At 44.4% G+C, this 17,837-nt stretch overlaps 1 protein-coding gene across 1 annotated transcript in view; it reads left to right on the top strand.

Moving 5' to 3' along the window:
• The window catches only part of pdhx (pyruvate dehydrogenase complex component X), a 174,197-nt gene extending 156,604 nt beyond the window's left edge, over positions 1 to 17,593 (top strand). Inside the window, exons 10-11 of the mRNA XM_052029617.1 lie at positions 10,938 to 11,002; positions 17,153 to 17,593. Coding sequence (XP_051885577.1) covers positions 10,938 to 11,002; positions 17,153 to 17,417 — 330 coding nt within the window. The 3' untranslated portion in view covers positions 17,418 to 17,593. The remainder of the gene's footprint in view (positions 1 to 10,937; positions 11,003 to 17,152) is intronic.
• Positions 17,594 to 17,837: the final 244 nt, after the last annotated feature.

Raw genomic sequence — 17,837 nt, 5'->3', positions numbered from 1 at the left:
GGAGAAACTGCAAAGGAGCAGAAAGCTAGAATGCTTTACTTCTTTGAAACCTTCCCTCATTTTTACATTGTTTTCTCTGTATTCCTTGCTCCTAGATTTTTTTCCCCTCCAACTATTTCCAGTACATCCTCCCTTTCTGACAGCAAAAGTCACTGCTAACATAAGGAATAAACTGTTAAGTTAAAAGTCTTGTGAACCTTCTCCTACAATGTTGTCTTCCGCCCCCCACCCACTTCGTTTCACTACCACTGTGAAGGTAACAGCGGCTTTCCTTATCACCTTCTCTCTCCACAGACGTGTAGGGAAATTGATCAGAGAAACTATTTACAGGACTTTTAATTTAACAGTGAATAAATTACTCCTGATGTCAGCCAGGGTTCCCTGTGCAGTGACATTTGCTGGAAAGTATGCCTTTGTGTACATTGGGTTAAGACAAGATCAGACTCAGCTGTGATGATTCTCAGAACCGAATCGTCTGCCAAGTTTCATTGTCTAAACTTGCCCACAGCCAGTTTGTGGAGGTGCTGACAGATTACTGACTTCCTTGGAATTATTTTGTTGTATGAATCTTTGGGCCTTAAGAGGGGGAAAAAATGATGAAAGAGGAAGGTTATTGTTTTCCAATGGAACGTTATGATCTGTTGCCCAGCTTCCTAGTCAGTCAATCCACACCCAAGTCAATGACTGGGAATCCGTCAATGTTTTATAAGGCAGTCTGGCAAGAAGGAACTTATTTCTGTATTTAGATTTGCTCAATATCCTCTGTATCCATGATTGCCATGTGTATCTGAGCACATTTCTAGATATAGGAATCAGAAGATATTCGGAAAATATAGAAAAGTGGTGCTGAGATAAAAGATTAGCCATGATTTTATGGATGACAATGCAGACAAAAGAGGCCAAACAGTCTAGTCCTGATTCTGTTTCTTATCTTGTTTTGTTTTACTGAACAAATCACCTGGTTTCACTGACCTTTACAGGGAATCAGAGACATTGACAGCACAGATAGCAGCCACTTGGCCCATTGTGTCTGTGCCAGCTAGATAAGGAATGTTTTAAGCTAATTTCTTCCTGGCTGTGGTAGTACCGATAACAGTGGCGATTCGACTCGTTTGTGTTGATTGCACTGATCAGTGAGCCATACCCCTTGCTCGTACTCTGGCTTCAGCCATTGAAAAAAAGGATGTTCAAAGAACCAGGCCTCAAAGCAGTGCAAGATTCTTAGACTTTCAGGGATTATGCCCAACCAGATGAGTTGGGTGAACCACATCATTCACTCAGCCAGACTCCCAAAACACTCAAAGCTCCATCATGACAAGAGGTTACCAGCAGCAGAGAGGTGTTCTTAAGTTCTGTTGGGTGAAAAAAATAACATCCTCACCAATTCATGGGATTCCCCAGACCATGACCCAGCAAAATGGAGAAGAGAATCTTGGATTCCAACGAGGACCCCAAGTCTCTTCACCCAGAGCAAGTGGAAGCTCAGAGAAAATGACCAAAGGAGTGCACCACCTCCCAAACTACCCACCTACCCACCCCATCAAACACGTCCTACCCCAGCTGTGGTAAAGTCTACAGATCCCATATCGGCCTTAACAGTCAGTCACCTCAGAGCCCACAAAACTGGGGTGGAAGCAAGTCATCCTCGACCCCGAGGGGCTGCCTAAGAAGAAGAAGTGCACTCTCCATGTGACACACGGCCCATATATGACACAGGCAACTGCCTGTGTTGGGCAAACACCTCAAGGATTGCAGCGGTTTAAGAAGGCAGCTCACCACCACCTTCTGATGGGCAACTGGTGGTGGTGGGGGGGAGGCAATTAAATGCTGGCTCAGCTACCAAGTCCACAACCCTTGAATGAATATTAAAAAATAATGAACTTCTGTTGGATTTACATGCCCAGCGTACAGGGGATAGTGAGGGTGGGGTCACGTGGTCAGCCCTCACGTGCTGATGACTTAATTTTCATTTCACTCCATTGTTTCTGCAGAGCTAACCTGTTGAAAACAGAATAAGGCGTTGCATTGTCAGTAGGTAGTGGTATAAACTGCAATAGGATTCTGAGTACGCTGTCTATGGGAACCAGTGAACCATTGTAGGCGATTGGCTGAATGTTGCATTATACCCTGTGGCTGTTGTATTCCAGTTGTATAATGCATGTAATTACATGTAGACTGGAGATGAATTGAGGATTCACTGTCCACATCACCACCAAGACTATATGTACCTACAGCACATGCACAGGAAGTCCCCCAAATAACTAGGTGGCAAAAACCAGTTGTTAGTTTTAATGCTGTTGATTTAGGGATAAACATTGGCCAGGAGGCTGGAAAGGATTCCACCACCCTTCTTCAAAGTAATGCCAAAGTATCCTTACACCGACCAGCAGTACAGATGGGGCATTCAGTTAATATCTTGTATAAATTAGAGTACGTATGACAGTGCAACGTTCCCCCAGCACTGCAGTACCCGTCTAGGTTTTTCTTGCCGAAGTCCCTGAAATGAGACTTGAATTCACAACCATCTGATGAGGGAGTCGGGCTTGCTGGCAACTTCGCCACAGCTGACACCGAGGAGATGGTGGCCTGGGGTCAGAGTAGCTGCTTTTATTCTCCCACCACCACACTTTCTCCTGCAATGGTGTCTTCTCCTGCCCCGTTCAAGTTTCAAGTTTATTGTCATGGGCATACATACCCAGGGTGTAAATGCTATGAAAATTAGCTTTCTGTAGGAGCAGCACAGTACGTTAACAACTATGATGACATAGATTACATATACTTAAATTAACCCAAATTATACATAATTTACACAACAGAATAAACAAAAACAAACGTAACAACATTACTGCACATTGAGGGAAATGTAGTCCAAGGAAGAATAAGGGTTTTTCAGGTTGGTTCAAGAACCTAGTGGCAGTGGGGAAGAAGTTGTTGTTGAACCTTGAGGTGTGGGTCTTCAGGCTCCTGTACCTCCTGCCTGATGGCAGCATCAAGAAGAGGGCACGGCCCGGATGGTGGGGGTCCCTGATGATGGATATCGCCTTCCTGAGACAACACCCCTTGCAGATGTCCTCGATGGTGGGGAGAGCTGGGTACCCATGATCGAACTGGCTGAGTCCACCACTCTCTGTAGCCTCTTGCGTTCCTGTGCATTAGAGTTCCTGTCCCAGGCCGTGATGCAACCAGTCAGAATGCTCTCCACTGTACATCTGTAGAAGTTTGTCGGAGTCTTCGATGACATGCTGAATCTTCTTAAACTTCTAAGAAAGCAGAGAAGCTGGTGCGCCTTCTTCATGCTTGTGTCTGTGTGCTGGGCCCAGGGCAGGTTCATTCTGCCACCATGGTGACCAGACTAACTGCAGTTTTCTAAGCCATCTTCTTCCTCCACAGATATAAATACAGGGAAATGACCAGAGAAACAATTGATAGGAAAGCTGATTTAATGATGAATAAATTACTCCTAATGTCAGCCATGGTTCTTTGTTCAGTGACTTCTGCTGGAAAGTATGTCTTTGTTTACATTGGCTTGTGATTTAGGGTGACTGTCAGGATTTAAAATTCTGAGGAAATTAATTTGCGCGACATGATCGCACATGAAGCTTTTGTGAAATATTTCTCATCATCTTGTTTAAAATAAGTTTAAAGTAATATTGATCTGACCTTTCATTAAAAGCCCACACTTCTCTTTATCAGATTATCCCAAGCAGTGACCAGAGCCTTAGATGCAATCATCTCAATGTGATACCTCAATGCAGAGCCAGGTTCTGGAAAGCTCTTTAATTATCATAAAGCACTTTTTTTTAAAAAAATAAAAAAAATCAACAGCTCTGAAATGCCGTTCAAGAACACACAAAGCTCCTAAATTAATCCGCCAAGGAATAATCTGCATAAGAATGCTGTTTCCACAGTAACAGCCATTAGTTTGGATACAAGAACAGGGGATTGGTGGAGTGACATGGATAACATTTCTGAAGAGAGTGATGCACACTGTTCTAGTGTCTTGAGAGCTAACCTGACCAAGCCACCAAGATTGTAACAACCTCAGTCGTGTTAGAAAAGACACGAGAATTGGCATTGAGAGCAAAATCCCTCACTCTGAAGCACTCTGAATTTAAATTCAGAATGTTTCATATTCAATCTCCAATGTGAATGAAGTTGCGGGGGAGGAGGACGGGTTTTCCTTGGTATGAGGTCCTTTTAAATTTGTGTATTTAAAGGAGTCAGGCGGCATTTTGAGCAGAAGTGGGTGTTAAGTGGAATTGTCGGCTGAGAAGCAAACCATGGAGTTTAACTGGTTTTGTGGGTGAATTACTTGCTCTTTGGCACAACTGAGAAGTGGTTCCTGCCAAGCTGAAGCCAGACCTGTGGCATTTGGTCTCAGTCCATGGGTGTCTGAAGCCAGGTTACAGTACAGCACAGTGTAGCTTATTGGTGCAATACAGTGGACTCAAGATTCATAAAAACTGGCCACAAATGGTGGCTTGTATTAGTTGACCATGATTTCTCATCTTGCTGCATGAGAAGATTGTTTTCTTAACTGATGAACTGCTGCACTATCACAGCTGACATTCTTTGGGGAGATGATAAACCAGGTTCTGAAGATGTATTTTGTTGGTTCAGATGGATGATCAGAATCCCAAGAAACCAAATGAAAAAGTACAAGTAAAATTTTAATTGTCCTGGCTTTGTCAATGCTACCAGAACGCAGGATAACAAATAGTTTAGCTTAATGCTGATTAATGATCTGTTTGCCTCTGTATTTAAGCCAATATTCTATAAAATAAAAATAGAAAATGCTGCAAAAACTCAGCAAGTCACGCAGCAACTGTGGAGAGAAAAAGAGTCCAGGTTTTAGGTCCGTGATCTTGAATCAGACCTGCAACATTAACTCTCTCTCCAAAGATGCTGTCTGACGTGATGTGCATTTCCAGTATTTTCTGTTTTTATTTCCGATTTCCAGCATCTGCTGTTTTTGCTTTTTGCTTACCCAAAAATAAAGGTATACCATGCTAGGAGATCTTTTGATCAGGCAAGATTCCTGTCATCTAAGTGCAGTTATTTATGTTTTATTATTAGAAATGGGAGCTGCTGTGTAACATTCTACGTGATAGTCCCAGCAATTGTGTGTTTGGGTACTCCTTAACAAGGTATTACCAGCCATTTAAATGGGGGCTTGCAGAAGTAGCAGTACATTGCAGGCTTCAGAGGGTTGTAGCCTCAGCCAGCTCCATCACGGGCACAACCCTCCCCACCGTTGAGGACATCCTCAAGAGGCGGTGCCTCAAGAAGGAGGTATCCATCAATAAGGACCTTCAGCACCCAGGACATGCCTTCTTCTCATTACTATCATTGAGGAGGAGGTACAGGAGCCTGAAGACCCACACTCAACGATGTAGGAACTGCTTCTTCCCCTCCGCCATCAGGTTTCTGAACGGTCCGTGAACACTACTTCATTATTCCTTATTTTTGCACTATTTATTTATTTTGTAATTTATAGGAATTTTTATGTCTTTGCACTGTACTGCTGCTGTAAAACAACAAATTTCACGACGTGTAAGTCAGTGATAATAAACCTGATTCTGATTCTGACATAAATTCAAGTTCAGATCCCACTAAGGCAGCTGTGCATTTTAAATTTAGTTAGTATTCTGGGATTTGGAAGAAGAACAACAACCAGTCTAACGAATCTCCTCCACTATCCACGGACCCTCAGTTTTGTTCCTTCCCTCCTGCCTTAAAATCTGTTACGCTTCTAACTTTTCCAAGTTTTGCTGGAAAGTCTTTAACTGGAAACATTTCCTGCCTGACTTTCCTTAGTATCTTCAGCTTTTTTCTGTTTTTCATTCAGATTTCCAGCATCTGCAGCACTTTGCTTTTGTTAGTGGGACTGTTAATTTGTCACACTCTAAAACTCCGATAATCAGGCACGCTCGGCACTTTGGCAGCATCAGACCAGCAGATTTTCCGAACTGAAGACAAAAGAGAACCACAGATGCTGGAATCTGGAAGAGTCTCGACCCAAAACATCGGCATACGACTTCAGTCTCCCCAGATGTTGCTTGACCCACCGAGTTTTTCTAGCATTCTGATTTTCAGGACTATTGGATGTTATTTCCATTAACACCCCAACTCTTTTTAATTCTTTTTTTTAGATGAAAGCCTGTATTGTAATGAATTTAATCAGATTAGTCTAAAGGGAGAAAAACAAAAAAAAATGCAGATCTGGAAATTTAAAGGGAGCACAGGCACCAGATTCTCTGTGAATGGAAAGGGGGTCCAGGAAGTGGGACCCCACTGAGCAAAAAAGGAGCACAGCAAACCATACTTAGTGATCCAGATGTTGAACCATCAGGACTTCCAGTAGTCAGATAGTGCATTATCAGAGCTTCCAGGTACAAAGATCTGGCACTCAGATCCTTAACCCTGGGGATTTCAGTTCATTGTACTGTTCTTAATTCATCCAGTGAAAGAATAAGTGTATGGGCCTCAATAAACCTTCACCTTACTCTAACTGACATGAGTTTACTTTGGTTGTGCTGCACTATGCCATGATGAGACATACTGAGCAAGTGAAGGAAGAATGAGGATTTATTGTGCAGATGGATGATCCAGTAGCTATAAGCCGAGTGTGTGAATTACTTTGCTCACAGACTGTGGCAGGCACATTGTTGAGATTGCTCAGGAGGAAATGCCTTTCAAGTATTTATTTAAGTTTTCCAAAGGAAAATACTCAATGAAGGCAGTAGCTAGCGTTCATTGACCATGGAATAGCAGAATGAATTGAACTCAGACAAGTGCGAGGTGTTGTACTTTGGTAAGTTAAACCAGGGCAGGACTTGCACAGTAAATGGTAGGGCCTTGGTGATTTTTGTATAATAGAGAGACCTAGGGGTACAGGTCCATAGTTTCCTGAAGGTGGCGACACAGTTAGACAGGGTGGTGAAGAAGGTGCTTGGAACGCTTGCCTTCATCGATCAGGACACTGAGTACAGGAGTTGGGACGTCATGTTGCAACTGTACAGGTCATTGGTGAGACTGCACTTGGAGTACTGTGTGCAGTTCTGGTTGCCCAGCTATAGGAAGGATGTCATTAAGCTTAAAAAGGGTGCGTGAAAGATTCACTAGGATGTCACTGGGATAGGCGGACTTGAGTTATAAGGAGAGACTGGATAGGCTGGGACTTTTTTCCCTGGAGCGTAGGAGGCTGAGGGGTGACCTTATAGAGGTATATAAGATCGAGAGGGATGTAGGTGTGGATGATCACAGTCTTTTTTCAGGGTAAAAGGTGAGAGGTTTAAGGTGAGAGGGGGAAAGTACAAAGGAGATGTGTGGGCCAAGTTTTTTTTAACACAGAGAGTGGTGGGTGCCTGGAATGCACTACCAGGGGTGATGGTGGAGGCAGAAATGATGGGAGGCATTGAAGAGGCTCTTAAGTAGGCTCATGAATATGCAGAGGATGGAGGGATATGGGTCATGTGCAGGCAGAAAGGATTAGTGTAATTAGTTGTCATTAGCTTAATTAGTTAAGCACAATATTGTGGGCCAAAGGGCCTGTTCCTGTGCTATACTGTTCTATGGTAGGGGAGTCTAAAAGTAGAAGACATAGATTTAAGGTGAGAGGGGAAAGATTTATAAGGAGCCTAAGGGGAAATTTTTTCACACAGAGGGCAGTGTGTATATGGAACAAACTGCCAGAGGAAGCGGTAGAGCCGGGTACAATTACAATATTTAAAAGACATATGGACAGGTACATGGATAGAAAAGGTTTAGAGCGATACGGATTTAATGCAGCCCAATTGGACTAGCACAGACAGATATCTTGGCCAGCATGGACGAGTTGGGCCGAAGGGCCTGTTTTTGTGCTGCGTAACTAACTCTATGACTCTATGGGTAATAGAGGTGGGAATAAAATTTGTAGATGGTATTTGAGGAAGATTAAAGCGCCTTCCCTCTGCAGAGGAATAAAACAGCCGCTAAAGGTCAAACTGGTACTGTGATAAAGGAGCTGTACCAGCCATTTAAATTATGTATGAATATAGTATATTACAGCCCAGCAATAAGCAGCAGCCCTCATTAATGCAGGCAACACAGTCTTTCGGAAAGAGCTTCACTTTCGTGCATCTCCAAAAACAGCTTTAACATTCGGAGGGGGGAGGAGGGCGCCAGGCAGGTGCGACAGGACCATTGATTAGACCAGAGTTGTTGGAGCCCAACAGTGCACCCTTTGAAAGGTGGCTAGATGACGGTAAAAATTGGTGATTGATAAACAGTGGTCACGTCCGCAGGGCAGTGAATAAAGAAATTTTTAAAAATGTGACCATAGAAATCACAGGTAAGATGCATGACACAGTGTGGGTGAAGTGGCACATGGAAAATTGGCAGGAAGGCAGGTCTCTGGATACGGGCTGATGACTTTGAAGCACCTTTGAGACTAAGAGGTGTCAGTGGTGAGTCCCGGAACGCACTTCAGGACAGAAAATGACATTCAGTCAAATAATTCAATCTACTGTGTCAGTCCTGTTGTACAAGGGAGGGGAATTACACAGGTTGATTTGCTGAGAGAACAGCAAATACATTATGTGTAATCTGTTGTCTTAGAGTGAGAGGAGGTGAATATCTGTGAGACTGTCAGAGGCTGAAGTGGCGGAAGAGGGAACAGTTCCCAGGAAAGAAGAGGGGTGAGAGGGATGCTCAGTGGTACCATCGTAATTTGGGTGGCTGAAATGGAGCAGTGGCGGGACGTGGCGTGGGAGCTGAGAATAGGGTCACTTTGTCTATGTGGTAGCAAGATAGCAAATGGAGAAGGTTAAGGGCCATCGCAGTTCTGCTGAAGGAAAGACAGTGTGAGGAAAAGAGAGGGCATTTCAGCAATTCTGAGATTATCAAATATGCAATGTAACAGGAAGGACATTAAGGAAGAAAATACTTCCACCAGTTGAGAAGCGGTGGACTTCTGTAGATGTGTCTGGGCAGGTCCATTGGGATGGATCATGCTGACAGCCGGCCAGCTTCAGTCCCTGTCCCTCCCACCCCTCCCAGCACATTCCAGATGTCCGCTCCTATACACTACAACAAGGTGCAGAGTGCAGTGGGGATCGAACCAGCATTTCAGGCCTTGGATTTGCCATTGAGGTCGGGACATTCCATAACTTAATGTTGAGGGGGCAGTTATACTTGGATGTATACACCAGCCAACCATACACCACAGCTGGTGTATTTAACATGGCCCCATTGATCTGAATGAGGCCGCTGTCCTCCATTAAAAATGTAAGCTTGGCCAAGTTCTTTTTATTACTTTATTTCAATGTATATGATTTCACATAATAGAACTTAATTTCTTGTTATGTTTCTTTCTCATTTTTTTAAACTTATTTAAATAAATTTAATTTGTTTTTTAAATGCCGCTTATTATCCTGTGCTGTTAAAGGCCGTCAGGATAGTGCTGGGAGATAGGGCCTCAGCAAGCGTTGTCTATGGGCTGAAGCACTGATTGAACCAGGCCTAAGACTTCTGTGTACAGTTTTGGTGTCCTTATTGAAGAAAGGATATCCTTGCATTGGATGCATTTTAGAAAAGGTTGCAGATACTTGGAGGGTGGGGGTGGGTGAAAGGAAGCTGCAATCCGAGAAATATTAGGGGGCACTTTCAGGGAAGAACGCGTGGTTCTGAGTTGTAGCTCCACCATTCGAACGTTTGGCTGTGAATAGTTGAACGTAACGGGAGCCAAGCAGTGCGATAAGTGAAGGCAAGTTTGTTTTTTCTCACCTCCTCTCCTTTCACCATCGTTCTCAGCCGCTCCTTGGCTATGCTGGCAACAGGCGGTTGTCTTCAGAGGAAAGATTGTGCCGGCTGGGATTCAGAAGCATGAGAGGTGATCATATAAGCTTCTGAGAGAGCATGGGAGGATGTTTCTGTTTATGAGGGAATCTACAACTGGGGGCATAGTTTCAGAATATGGGGTCGTGCGGGGAGGTTGGAGATGAGGAGGAATTTCTTCCACTGGGGCCAAGAACCTTCAGCTCTCATTTACTATTCAGATTTCATCTACTAATTCTCTCCCATCCTTACTAGGAAAACACCCTCCCAGTCTGACTGGATCCCACTGTACACCTCCTGCTCCCAATGCAGCTCGATTTAATATGTTTGCAGCTTCCTTGTTTATGGGCAAAATTAAAGGCAAGACCAGATGCTATCATGTCTGGAGACCTGACATTATTTGGACCTGGCTGCCAAAAAAAGAAAAGAGAAGTCCCGGGCGATGTGCACTCTCACTAGATCGCAGCCAGTACTTCAATCGAAGTGAAACCACTTGATCAGATAGATTCGAAAAGGATGTGATTCTGAGGGCAAATGAGATTAGAGTAGATGGGCAAGAAAGGTCAGCACAGACCTGGAAGACCGAAGGGCCTGTATCTGTGCTGTATGACTCCAGCTGCGATGTAGAATGGTAGATGAGAGGAAGATCGAGGGGGCTGATGTTTTGCCAATGTTTGAGCACTCGGTACAGATACTCCCACACATAGTGAGGGGGAATGCATTGAGAGGAATGTTGTTCAGGCTGATTGAGGAAAATGGAAACCTTAACCACGGTGGTCAATATCTCGCTCAGTCTGCACCTTCAACAGTCATAAACCAAACAGCAGGCGTATTTTTCACCAAGATCACCGAACCTATCGATTTTATTTTCCGTTCTGTTTACAGACCTCCAGAGATGGAAACTGCCCTCCGGTATTTTCTCCTTTGTTACTTACTACGTGACTGCTTTCAGTCTGTTAGTTGTCTGAGCAAATGGCCTTCACAAGAAGTCTGTGATGTTACTGAGAGCGCATAAAGAAACAGTTTACTCTTTGGTTGCTTGGAATTCTCTCTGCAGCACATGCTGTACTTTAGCAGTGCCATGAAGTGAATTGACAGCTGTGCTTATAACTCCATTCCAGGTTCTTGCAAAGAAAGCAAAAGCAGGAAAATTACTACCCGAGGAATACCAAGGGGGCTCCTTCAGGTAAAATGCCGGCACTTCTGAGTTTAAATCTCCATCATTGTACCTTTGGTTGTGGGGTTTTAAAGTAATGGGAGCCGTGCTGTATGTGAAGTGAGGGCAAGCCCCTTTATTCTGTAATCCTCCCCTTTCACTTTTGTTCTCATTCCTTTATTGGCTACACTCACGCTGTAAGTGGTGAGCCATTCTGTGGGTTTGTAACATTACCGGAATAGCACATACTTTGTATGTACTGCAAGTTGTCTGGGTGATTTGTGCTTGGTAAGCTTTCAGTAAAGGTGTCCTACAAATCCTGATGCCAGCTGCCCTTGTGTTAGTACAGAAATAATGCAGCCATTGCTCTTTTGAAAATAACACAAATATCCAAGAGTATGTCGGGTCCAGAAGCAGTACAAAATGTGCTGACTGTTTTAACCTACCCACTGAAGCAATCATAAGCCCCCTTAAACCCAAGCATTGGGATATCTTGCTAACATACCTATCAGCTTTGACACTAAAAAGTAGTAGAGGCATTAACATATTCTGGACATTGGCTGTAAACTACAAATTATATCTCAATCCATTTTTAGAGTTCACATCTCTTCCATGCAAACTCATTCCATGCTGTAAACAGAGGATACCCCAATGACGAGAGCTATCTAATATGCACGTAAAGTATACAGACCCAAGTGCTTTGATTAGATTGGAAGGGAAGCGATATCAATGACAGCACTGAACCTGGAGTTTTCCATGCTGCATTGCATTAGAGAATGGTATACAGTGGCCACCTCCCCAACCTTTGTCCAATAATCACTTGAGTTGGAGTACTGTGTCCAGTTTTGGTCGCCTCGTTCTAGGAAGGATGTGGAAGCGTAGGAAAAGGTGCAGAGGAGGTTTACCAGGATGCTGCCTGGTTTAGAGAGTATGCATTATGAGGAGAGACTAAGGGAGCTAGGGCTTTACTCTTTAGAGAGAAGGAGGATGAGAGGAGACATGATAGCGGTGTACAAAATATTGAGAGGAATAGATAGAGTGGACAGCCAGCGCCTCTTACCCAGGGCACCAATGCTCAATACAAGAGGACATGGCTTTAAAGTAATGGGTGGGAAGTTCAAGGGAGATATCAGAGGGAGGTGTTTTACCCAGAGAGTGGTTGGGGCATGAAATGCGCTGCCTGGGGCGGTGGTGGAGGCAGGTACATTGGTCAAATTCAAGGGATTACTAGATAAGCATATGGAGGAATTTAAAATAGAGGGATATGTGGGAGGAAGGGGTTAGACAGTCTTCGGCGAAAATTAAAGGTCAGCACAACATTTTGGGCCGAAGGGCCTGTATTGTGCTGTATAGTTCTATGTTCTATGAGTTAAAACTGAGCCCTTAAGCCGACTGATCAAATTAAGAATGATTCATACGACGTGCTTGGACCCAAGGGATGCTCCTAGCCTAGGAAAATGTGAGGAGGATACTGGCGGCTAGTCCCTGGAATCCAAGGAAAGAACAAAGTTGGAGAATCCCAATAAAGCAGCCAGCAAGAGAGGCAAACCACAGGGGGGTTTTAATGTCATATTCAGGGCAGAGATAGGAATAGGAAGAATGTCTTGCTGAGGAATTATGAGCTACTTGGGGCAGTATTGAAAAGCAAATCACAAGGCTGATAATCTCCGTTGTATTACCTGATCCTACGTGCAAATTGGCAAAGGGTAAATAAGGTTGGAAAAGTAAACGTGTGGCTGAAAGGTTGGTTTGGGAGAAGTGGGTTCCAATCCATGAGACACTTGCACCAGGAATGGGGAAAGAGGGAGCTGTTCCGATGGGAACCATGCTGGGCTGAATGGGATTTAAACTAATTCGTGGCGGGAAGGCTCCAGTGATGAGAAGTTTAATACCTTCGACAGATAATGAGGGAGCGGTGGGTAAGGATAATGAAGGAGAAAAACACAACGATGCTGGAGGAACTCAGTAGGTCAGGCAGCATCCGCGGAGAAAAGCAGGCGGTCAACCTTGTGCCCACCCCGCCTCCCCTCTTCTGTCCACCTATCAATGCTCTGGTTTTCCCTCCTACATATTGGGCTTCCTCTTTTCCTATCTTCAGTCCTGACCCGAAACATTGACCACCTGTTTTTCTCCACAGATGAGAGAGAGAATCACAGCACACACTGGGGGGGAGAGAGAATCACAGCACACACTGGGAGAGAGAATCACAGCACACATTGGGGGAGAGAGAGAATCACAGCACACACTGGGAGAGAGAATCACAGCACACACTGAGAGAGAGAAAATCACAGCACACACTGGGAGAGAGAGAATCACAGCACACACTGGGAGAGAGAGAGAATCACAGCACACAGAGAGAGAGAGAGAATCACAGCACACACTGGGAGCGAGAATCACAGCACAGAGAGAGAGAGAATCACAGCACACACTGGGAGAGAGAGAGAATCACAGCACAGAGAGAGAGAGAGAGAATCACAGCACACTGGAGAGAGAGAATCACAGCACACTGGGGGAGAGAGAGAATCACAGCACACACTGGGAGAGAGAATCACAGCACACACTGGGGGAGAGAGAGAATCACAGTACACACTGGGAGAGAGAATCACAGCACACACTGGGAGAGAGAATCACAGCACACACTGGGAGAGAGAGAATCACAGCACACACTGGGAGAGAGAATCACAGCACACACTGGGGGAGAGAGAATCACAGCACACACTGGGGGAGAGAGAGAATCACAGCACACACTGGGAGAGAGAATCACAGCACACACTGGGAGAGAGAATCACAGCACACACTGGGAGAGAGAGAATCACAGCACACAGAGAGAGAGAGAGAATCACAGCACACACTGGGAGAGAGAGAGAATCACAGCACAGAGAGAGAGAGAGAGAGAGAATCACAGCGCACACTGGGAGAGAGAGAATCACAGCACACTGGGAGAGAGAGAATCACAGCACACACTGGGAGAGAGAGAATCACAGCACACACTGGGAGAGAGAATCACAGCACACACTGGGAGAGAGAGAATCACAGCACACACTGGAGAGAGAATCACAGCACACACTGGGAGAGAGAAAATCACAGCACACACTGGGAGAGAGAATCACAGCACACACTGGGAGAGAGAGATCACAGCACAGAGAGAGAGAGAATCACAGCACACACTGGGAGAGAGAGAGAATCACAGCACAGAGAGAGAGAGAGAGAGAATCACAGCGCACACTGGGAGAGAGAGAATCACAGCACACTGGGAGAGAGAGAATCACAGCACACACTGGGGGAGAGAGAGAATCACAGCACACACTGGGGGAGAGAAAGAATCACAGGTGACACACTGAACAATACAAAGAGAGAACCCAACTCTGCATAAGGTGGTAGTCGTTTAGTTGTGTATATTCCATGTGTGATGACACCGTGCAGCCTACAAATTAGAATGTAAAATGTTTTCCCCAGGGGTCCAGGAGCCCTCTACAGTAGCATGCAAAAGTTTGGGCACCCCTGGTCAAAATTTCTGTAACCCTGAATAGTTAAGTGAGTAGAAGATGAACATCTTCGAAAGTCATAAAGTTAAAGATGAAACATTCTTTTCAACATTTTAAGCAAGATTAGTGTATTATTTTTGTTCTGTACAATTTTGGAGTGAAAAAAGGAAAGGAGCACCATGCAAAAGTTTGGGCACCCCAAGAGATTTGAGCTCTCAGATAACTTTTACCAAGGTCTTAGACCTTCATTAGCTTGTTAGGGCTATGGCTTGTTCACAGTCATCGTTAGGAAAGGCCAGGTGATGCAAATTTCAAAGCTTCATAAATACCCTGACTCCTCAAACCTTGTCCCAAGAATCAGCAGCCATGGGCTCCTCTAAGCAGCTGCTTAGCACTCTGAAAATTAAAATAAATGATGCGCACAAAGCAGGAGAAGGCTATAAGAAGATAGCAAAGCATTTTCAGGTAGCCGTTTCCTCAGTTCATAATGTAATTAAGAAATGGCAGTTAACAGGAACGGTGGAGGTCAAGTTGAGGTCTGGAAGACCAAGAAAATTTTCCGAGAGAACTGCTCGTAGAATTGCTGGAAAGGCAAATCAAAACCCCTGTTTGACTGCAAAAGACCTTCAGGAAGATTTAGCAGACCCTGGAGTGGTGGTGCACTGTTCTACTGTGCAGCGACACCTGCACAAATATGACCTTCATGGAAGAGTCATCAGAAGAAAACCTTTCCTGCATCCTCACCACAAAAGTCAGCGTCAGAAGTTTACAAAGGAACGTCTAAACAAGCCTGATGCATTTTGGAAACAAGCCCTTTGGACTGATGAAGTTAAAATAGAACTTTTTGGCCGCAATGAGCAAAGGTATGTTTGGAGAAAAAAAGGGTGCAGAATTTCATGAAAAAAACACCTCTCCAACTGTTAAGCACAGGGGTGGATCGATCATGCTTTGGGCTTGTGTTGCAGCCAGTGGCACAGGGAACATTTCACTGGTAGAGGGAAGAATGAATTCAATTAAATACCAGCAAATTCTGGAAGCAAACATCACACCGTCTGTAAAAAAGCTGAAGGTGAAAAGAAGATGGCTTCTACAACAGGATAATGATCCTAAACACACCTCAAAATCCACAATGGACTACCTCAAGAGGCACAAGCTGAAGGTTTTGCCATGGCCCTCACAGTTCCCCCGACCTAAACATCATCGAAAATCTGTGGATAGACCTCAAAAGAGCAGTGCATGCAAGACGGCCCAAGGATTTCACAGAACTAGAAGCCTTTTGCAAGGAAGAATGGGCGAAAATCCCCCAAACAAGAATTGAAAGACTCTTAGCTGGCTGCAGAAAGCATTTACAAGCTGTGATACTTGCCAAAGAGGGTGTTACTAAGTACTGACCAAACTTTTGCTTCGGGCCCTTTTCCTTTTTTGTTATTTCGAAACTGTAAAAGATGGAAATAAAAAAGTAATCTTGCTTAAAATATTAAGAAAATGTGTCATCTTTAACTTTATGCCTTTTGGAAATCAGGTCATCTTTTACTCGCTTAGCTATTCACAGTAACAGAAATTTTGACCAGGGGTGCCCAAGCTTTTGCATGCCACTGTATGCTCTTCCCTGTGCGGAATTAGCAAGGAAGATGGTTAAGGAAGACACTGATCATCTTTAAGATACTGTCAGGTCCTGGGCGGAACCTGGTCCTGAGGAAGAATCAGGTCAGATGGGCTGACGGAACTTTTACACCTGATTTTCATCCGTGTGTATTCAGTCAGTGCTGTAGGAACAGAATAACTCTTAGGGCTGTCAAATGGTTTGTTTCATAGTAAATTCTTCCTTGAACACCTCCCACTGCCCCACTGTCTGTTAACGCCATGACAGGTTTGGTAGATTTAGTGCAGGCAGTCTCTTTCTCAATGCACAAGGCCAGTCTTATCCACCTTAGCTCCTTTCACATATCTCCCTTTTGCTCCGACGTGAATACTAAAAGATTATTGATTACTATTGCTAAATGTTGACAAGCCATGAAGATATAAAATTAAATCAGACTTCATGGAAAAATTAAACCCAAATCCATTGCTGATGAGAGTTTTTGCACAATTTGGCAATTTTAGGAACTTTGAACAAACCCATCATCCTACGATATATTGAGTGATGTTCCGTTATCCAAAGACCACCCATTAGGACTGAGCACGCATTTAATTCTCAGACAAGTAGACAGGAAAGAACTCGTAAGAATTAATAGCCAATAGTCTATCGCCTTTTTCCTTGTCTACTGTACCTTCTCTCCCCCCCAGAATGAATAAGAAACAAATGGATCTGAAACCAGTGGAAGAAAAGTGAGATAAAACAGCACGTCTTCAGAGGCCAGCATACATGAATTATTTTGTTTACTTAATTGCGGCACAGGCTAAAAAATTCATGGTTTACTGGATGTAACCGAGGCTGCCTCAGAGCCGCTGAGGTGTGTTGACATTGATAAGCAGAAAATTCCCAAGCTTACTCTGCAGCAGTACTTCAGGGGAACAGTACCGTTAGGTAGGTGACCTGCATGACGTGGGCAGGTAACTGGATTGGATGAGTAACCGCAGACAGGGACCTGTGGGTGGCGGAACAATGGAGATGAGCAGGAATTGACAGCCCGTGACTGGGTGTCAAAGATGCAGCAGAAACTAAACTCTTAACTTTGCATGTTTTTCCTTCCAGTATTTCCAATTTGGGAATGTTTGGCATCAGCGGGTTCAGTGCCGTGATTAACCCCCCTCAGGCCTGTATCCTGGCCGTCGGACAGTTGCGCCACGATCTGACAGCTTCTGAAGATGACGAGGGTAACCCCAGCCTCCGTCGGAAGGACATGATGATGGTCACTCTGTCCAGTGACGGCCGAATTGTAGACGATGAACTTGCTTCTCAGTTCTTAGAGAACTTCAGGCTCAACCTGGAGAACCCAAGCCGATTGGCTTTGTTCTAGCCTGAGTCTTCTGAGCTCCATCTTCCCAGGGATTTGGCATGAAGCAGAGGGGCATCACAGAATGCATGGAGAGTTTATTTTATTGTCAGTTCTATAATGTTGCAGGGAACTTTTACCCTGCCCTGGGGTTACATGTATGCAAGGACAAATAAAACTTATACTGATTATTTATTTCATCAGGTTGCCATCTTTGTCTCTTCATTACCAACACTGCTTGACCAGGCATTTTCTTTCTGCACAGAGAAAGAAGCAAGAGCCGGACAGGAAAGTCTTTGACCAAGACTTTGTGAGCTCAGAGCTATCTGGAGTACAAAGGTAGAAACAGTCTAAAGCATTGGTTCTTGGCTCTCAAACCCTGCAATGTGCCTTACTCTCTGGGGTAATACATCCTCCTGACAAGGCAAGGGTTCGTGCATTCAA

This window comes from Pristis pectinata, chromosome 14, assembly GCF_009764475.1.
Source record: "Pristis pectinata isolate sPriPec2 chromosome 14, sPriPec2.1.pri, whole genome shotgun sequence".
NCBI lineage: Eukaryota > Metazoa > Chordata > Chondrichthyes > Rhinopristiformes > Pristidae > Pristis > Pristis pectinata.
The sequence above is the reverse complement of the archived record's forward strand: the minus strand, read 5'-3'. Positions and strand labels throughout refer to the sequence as shown.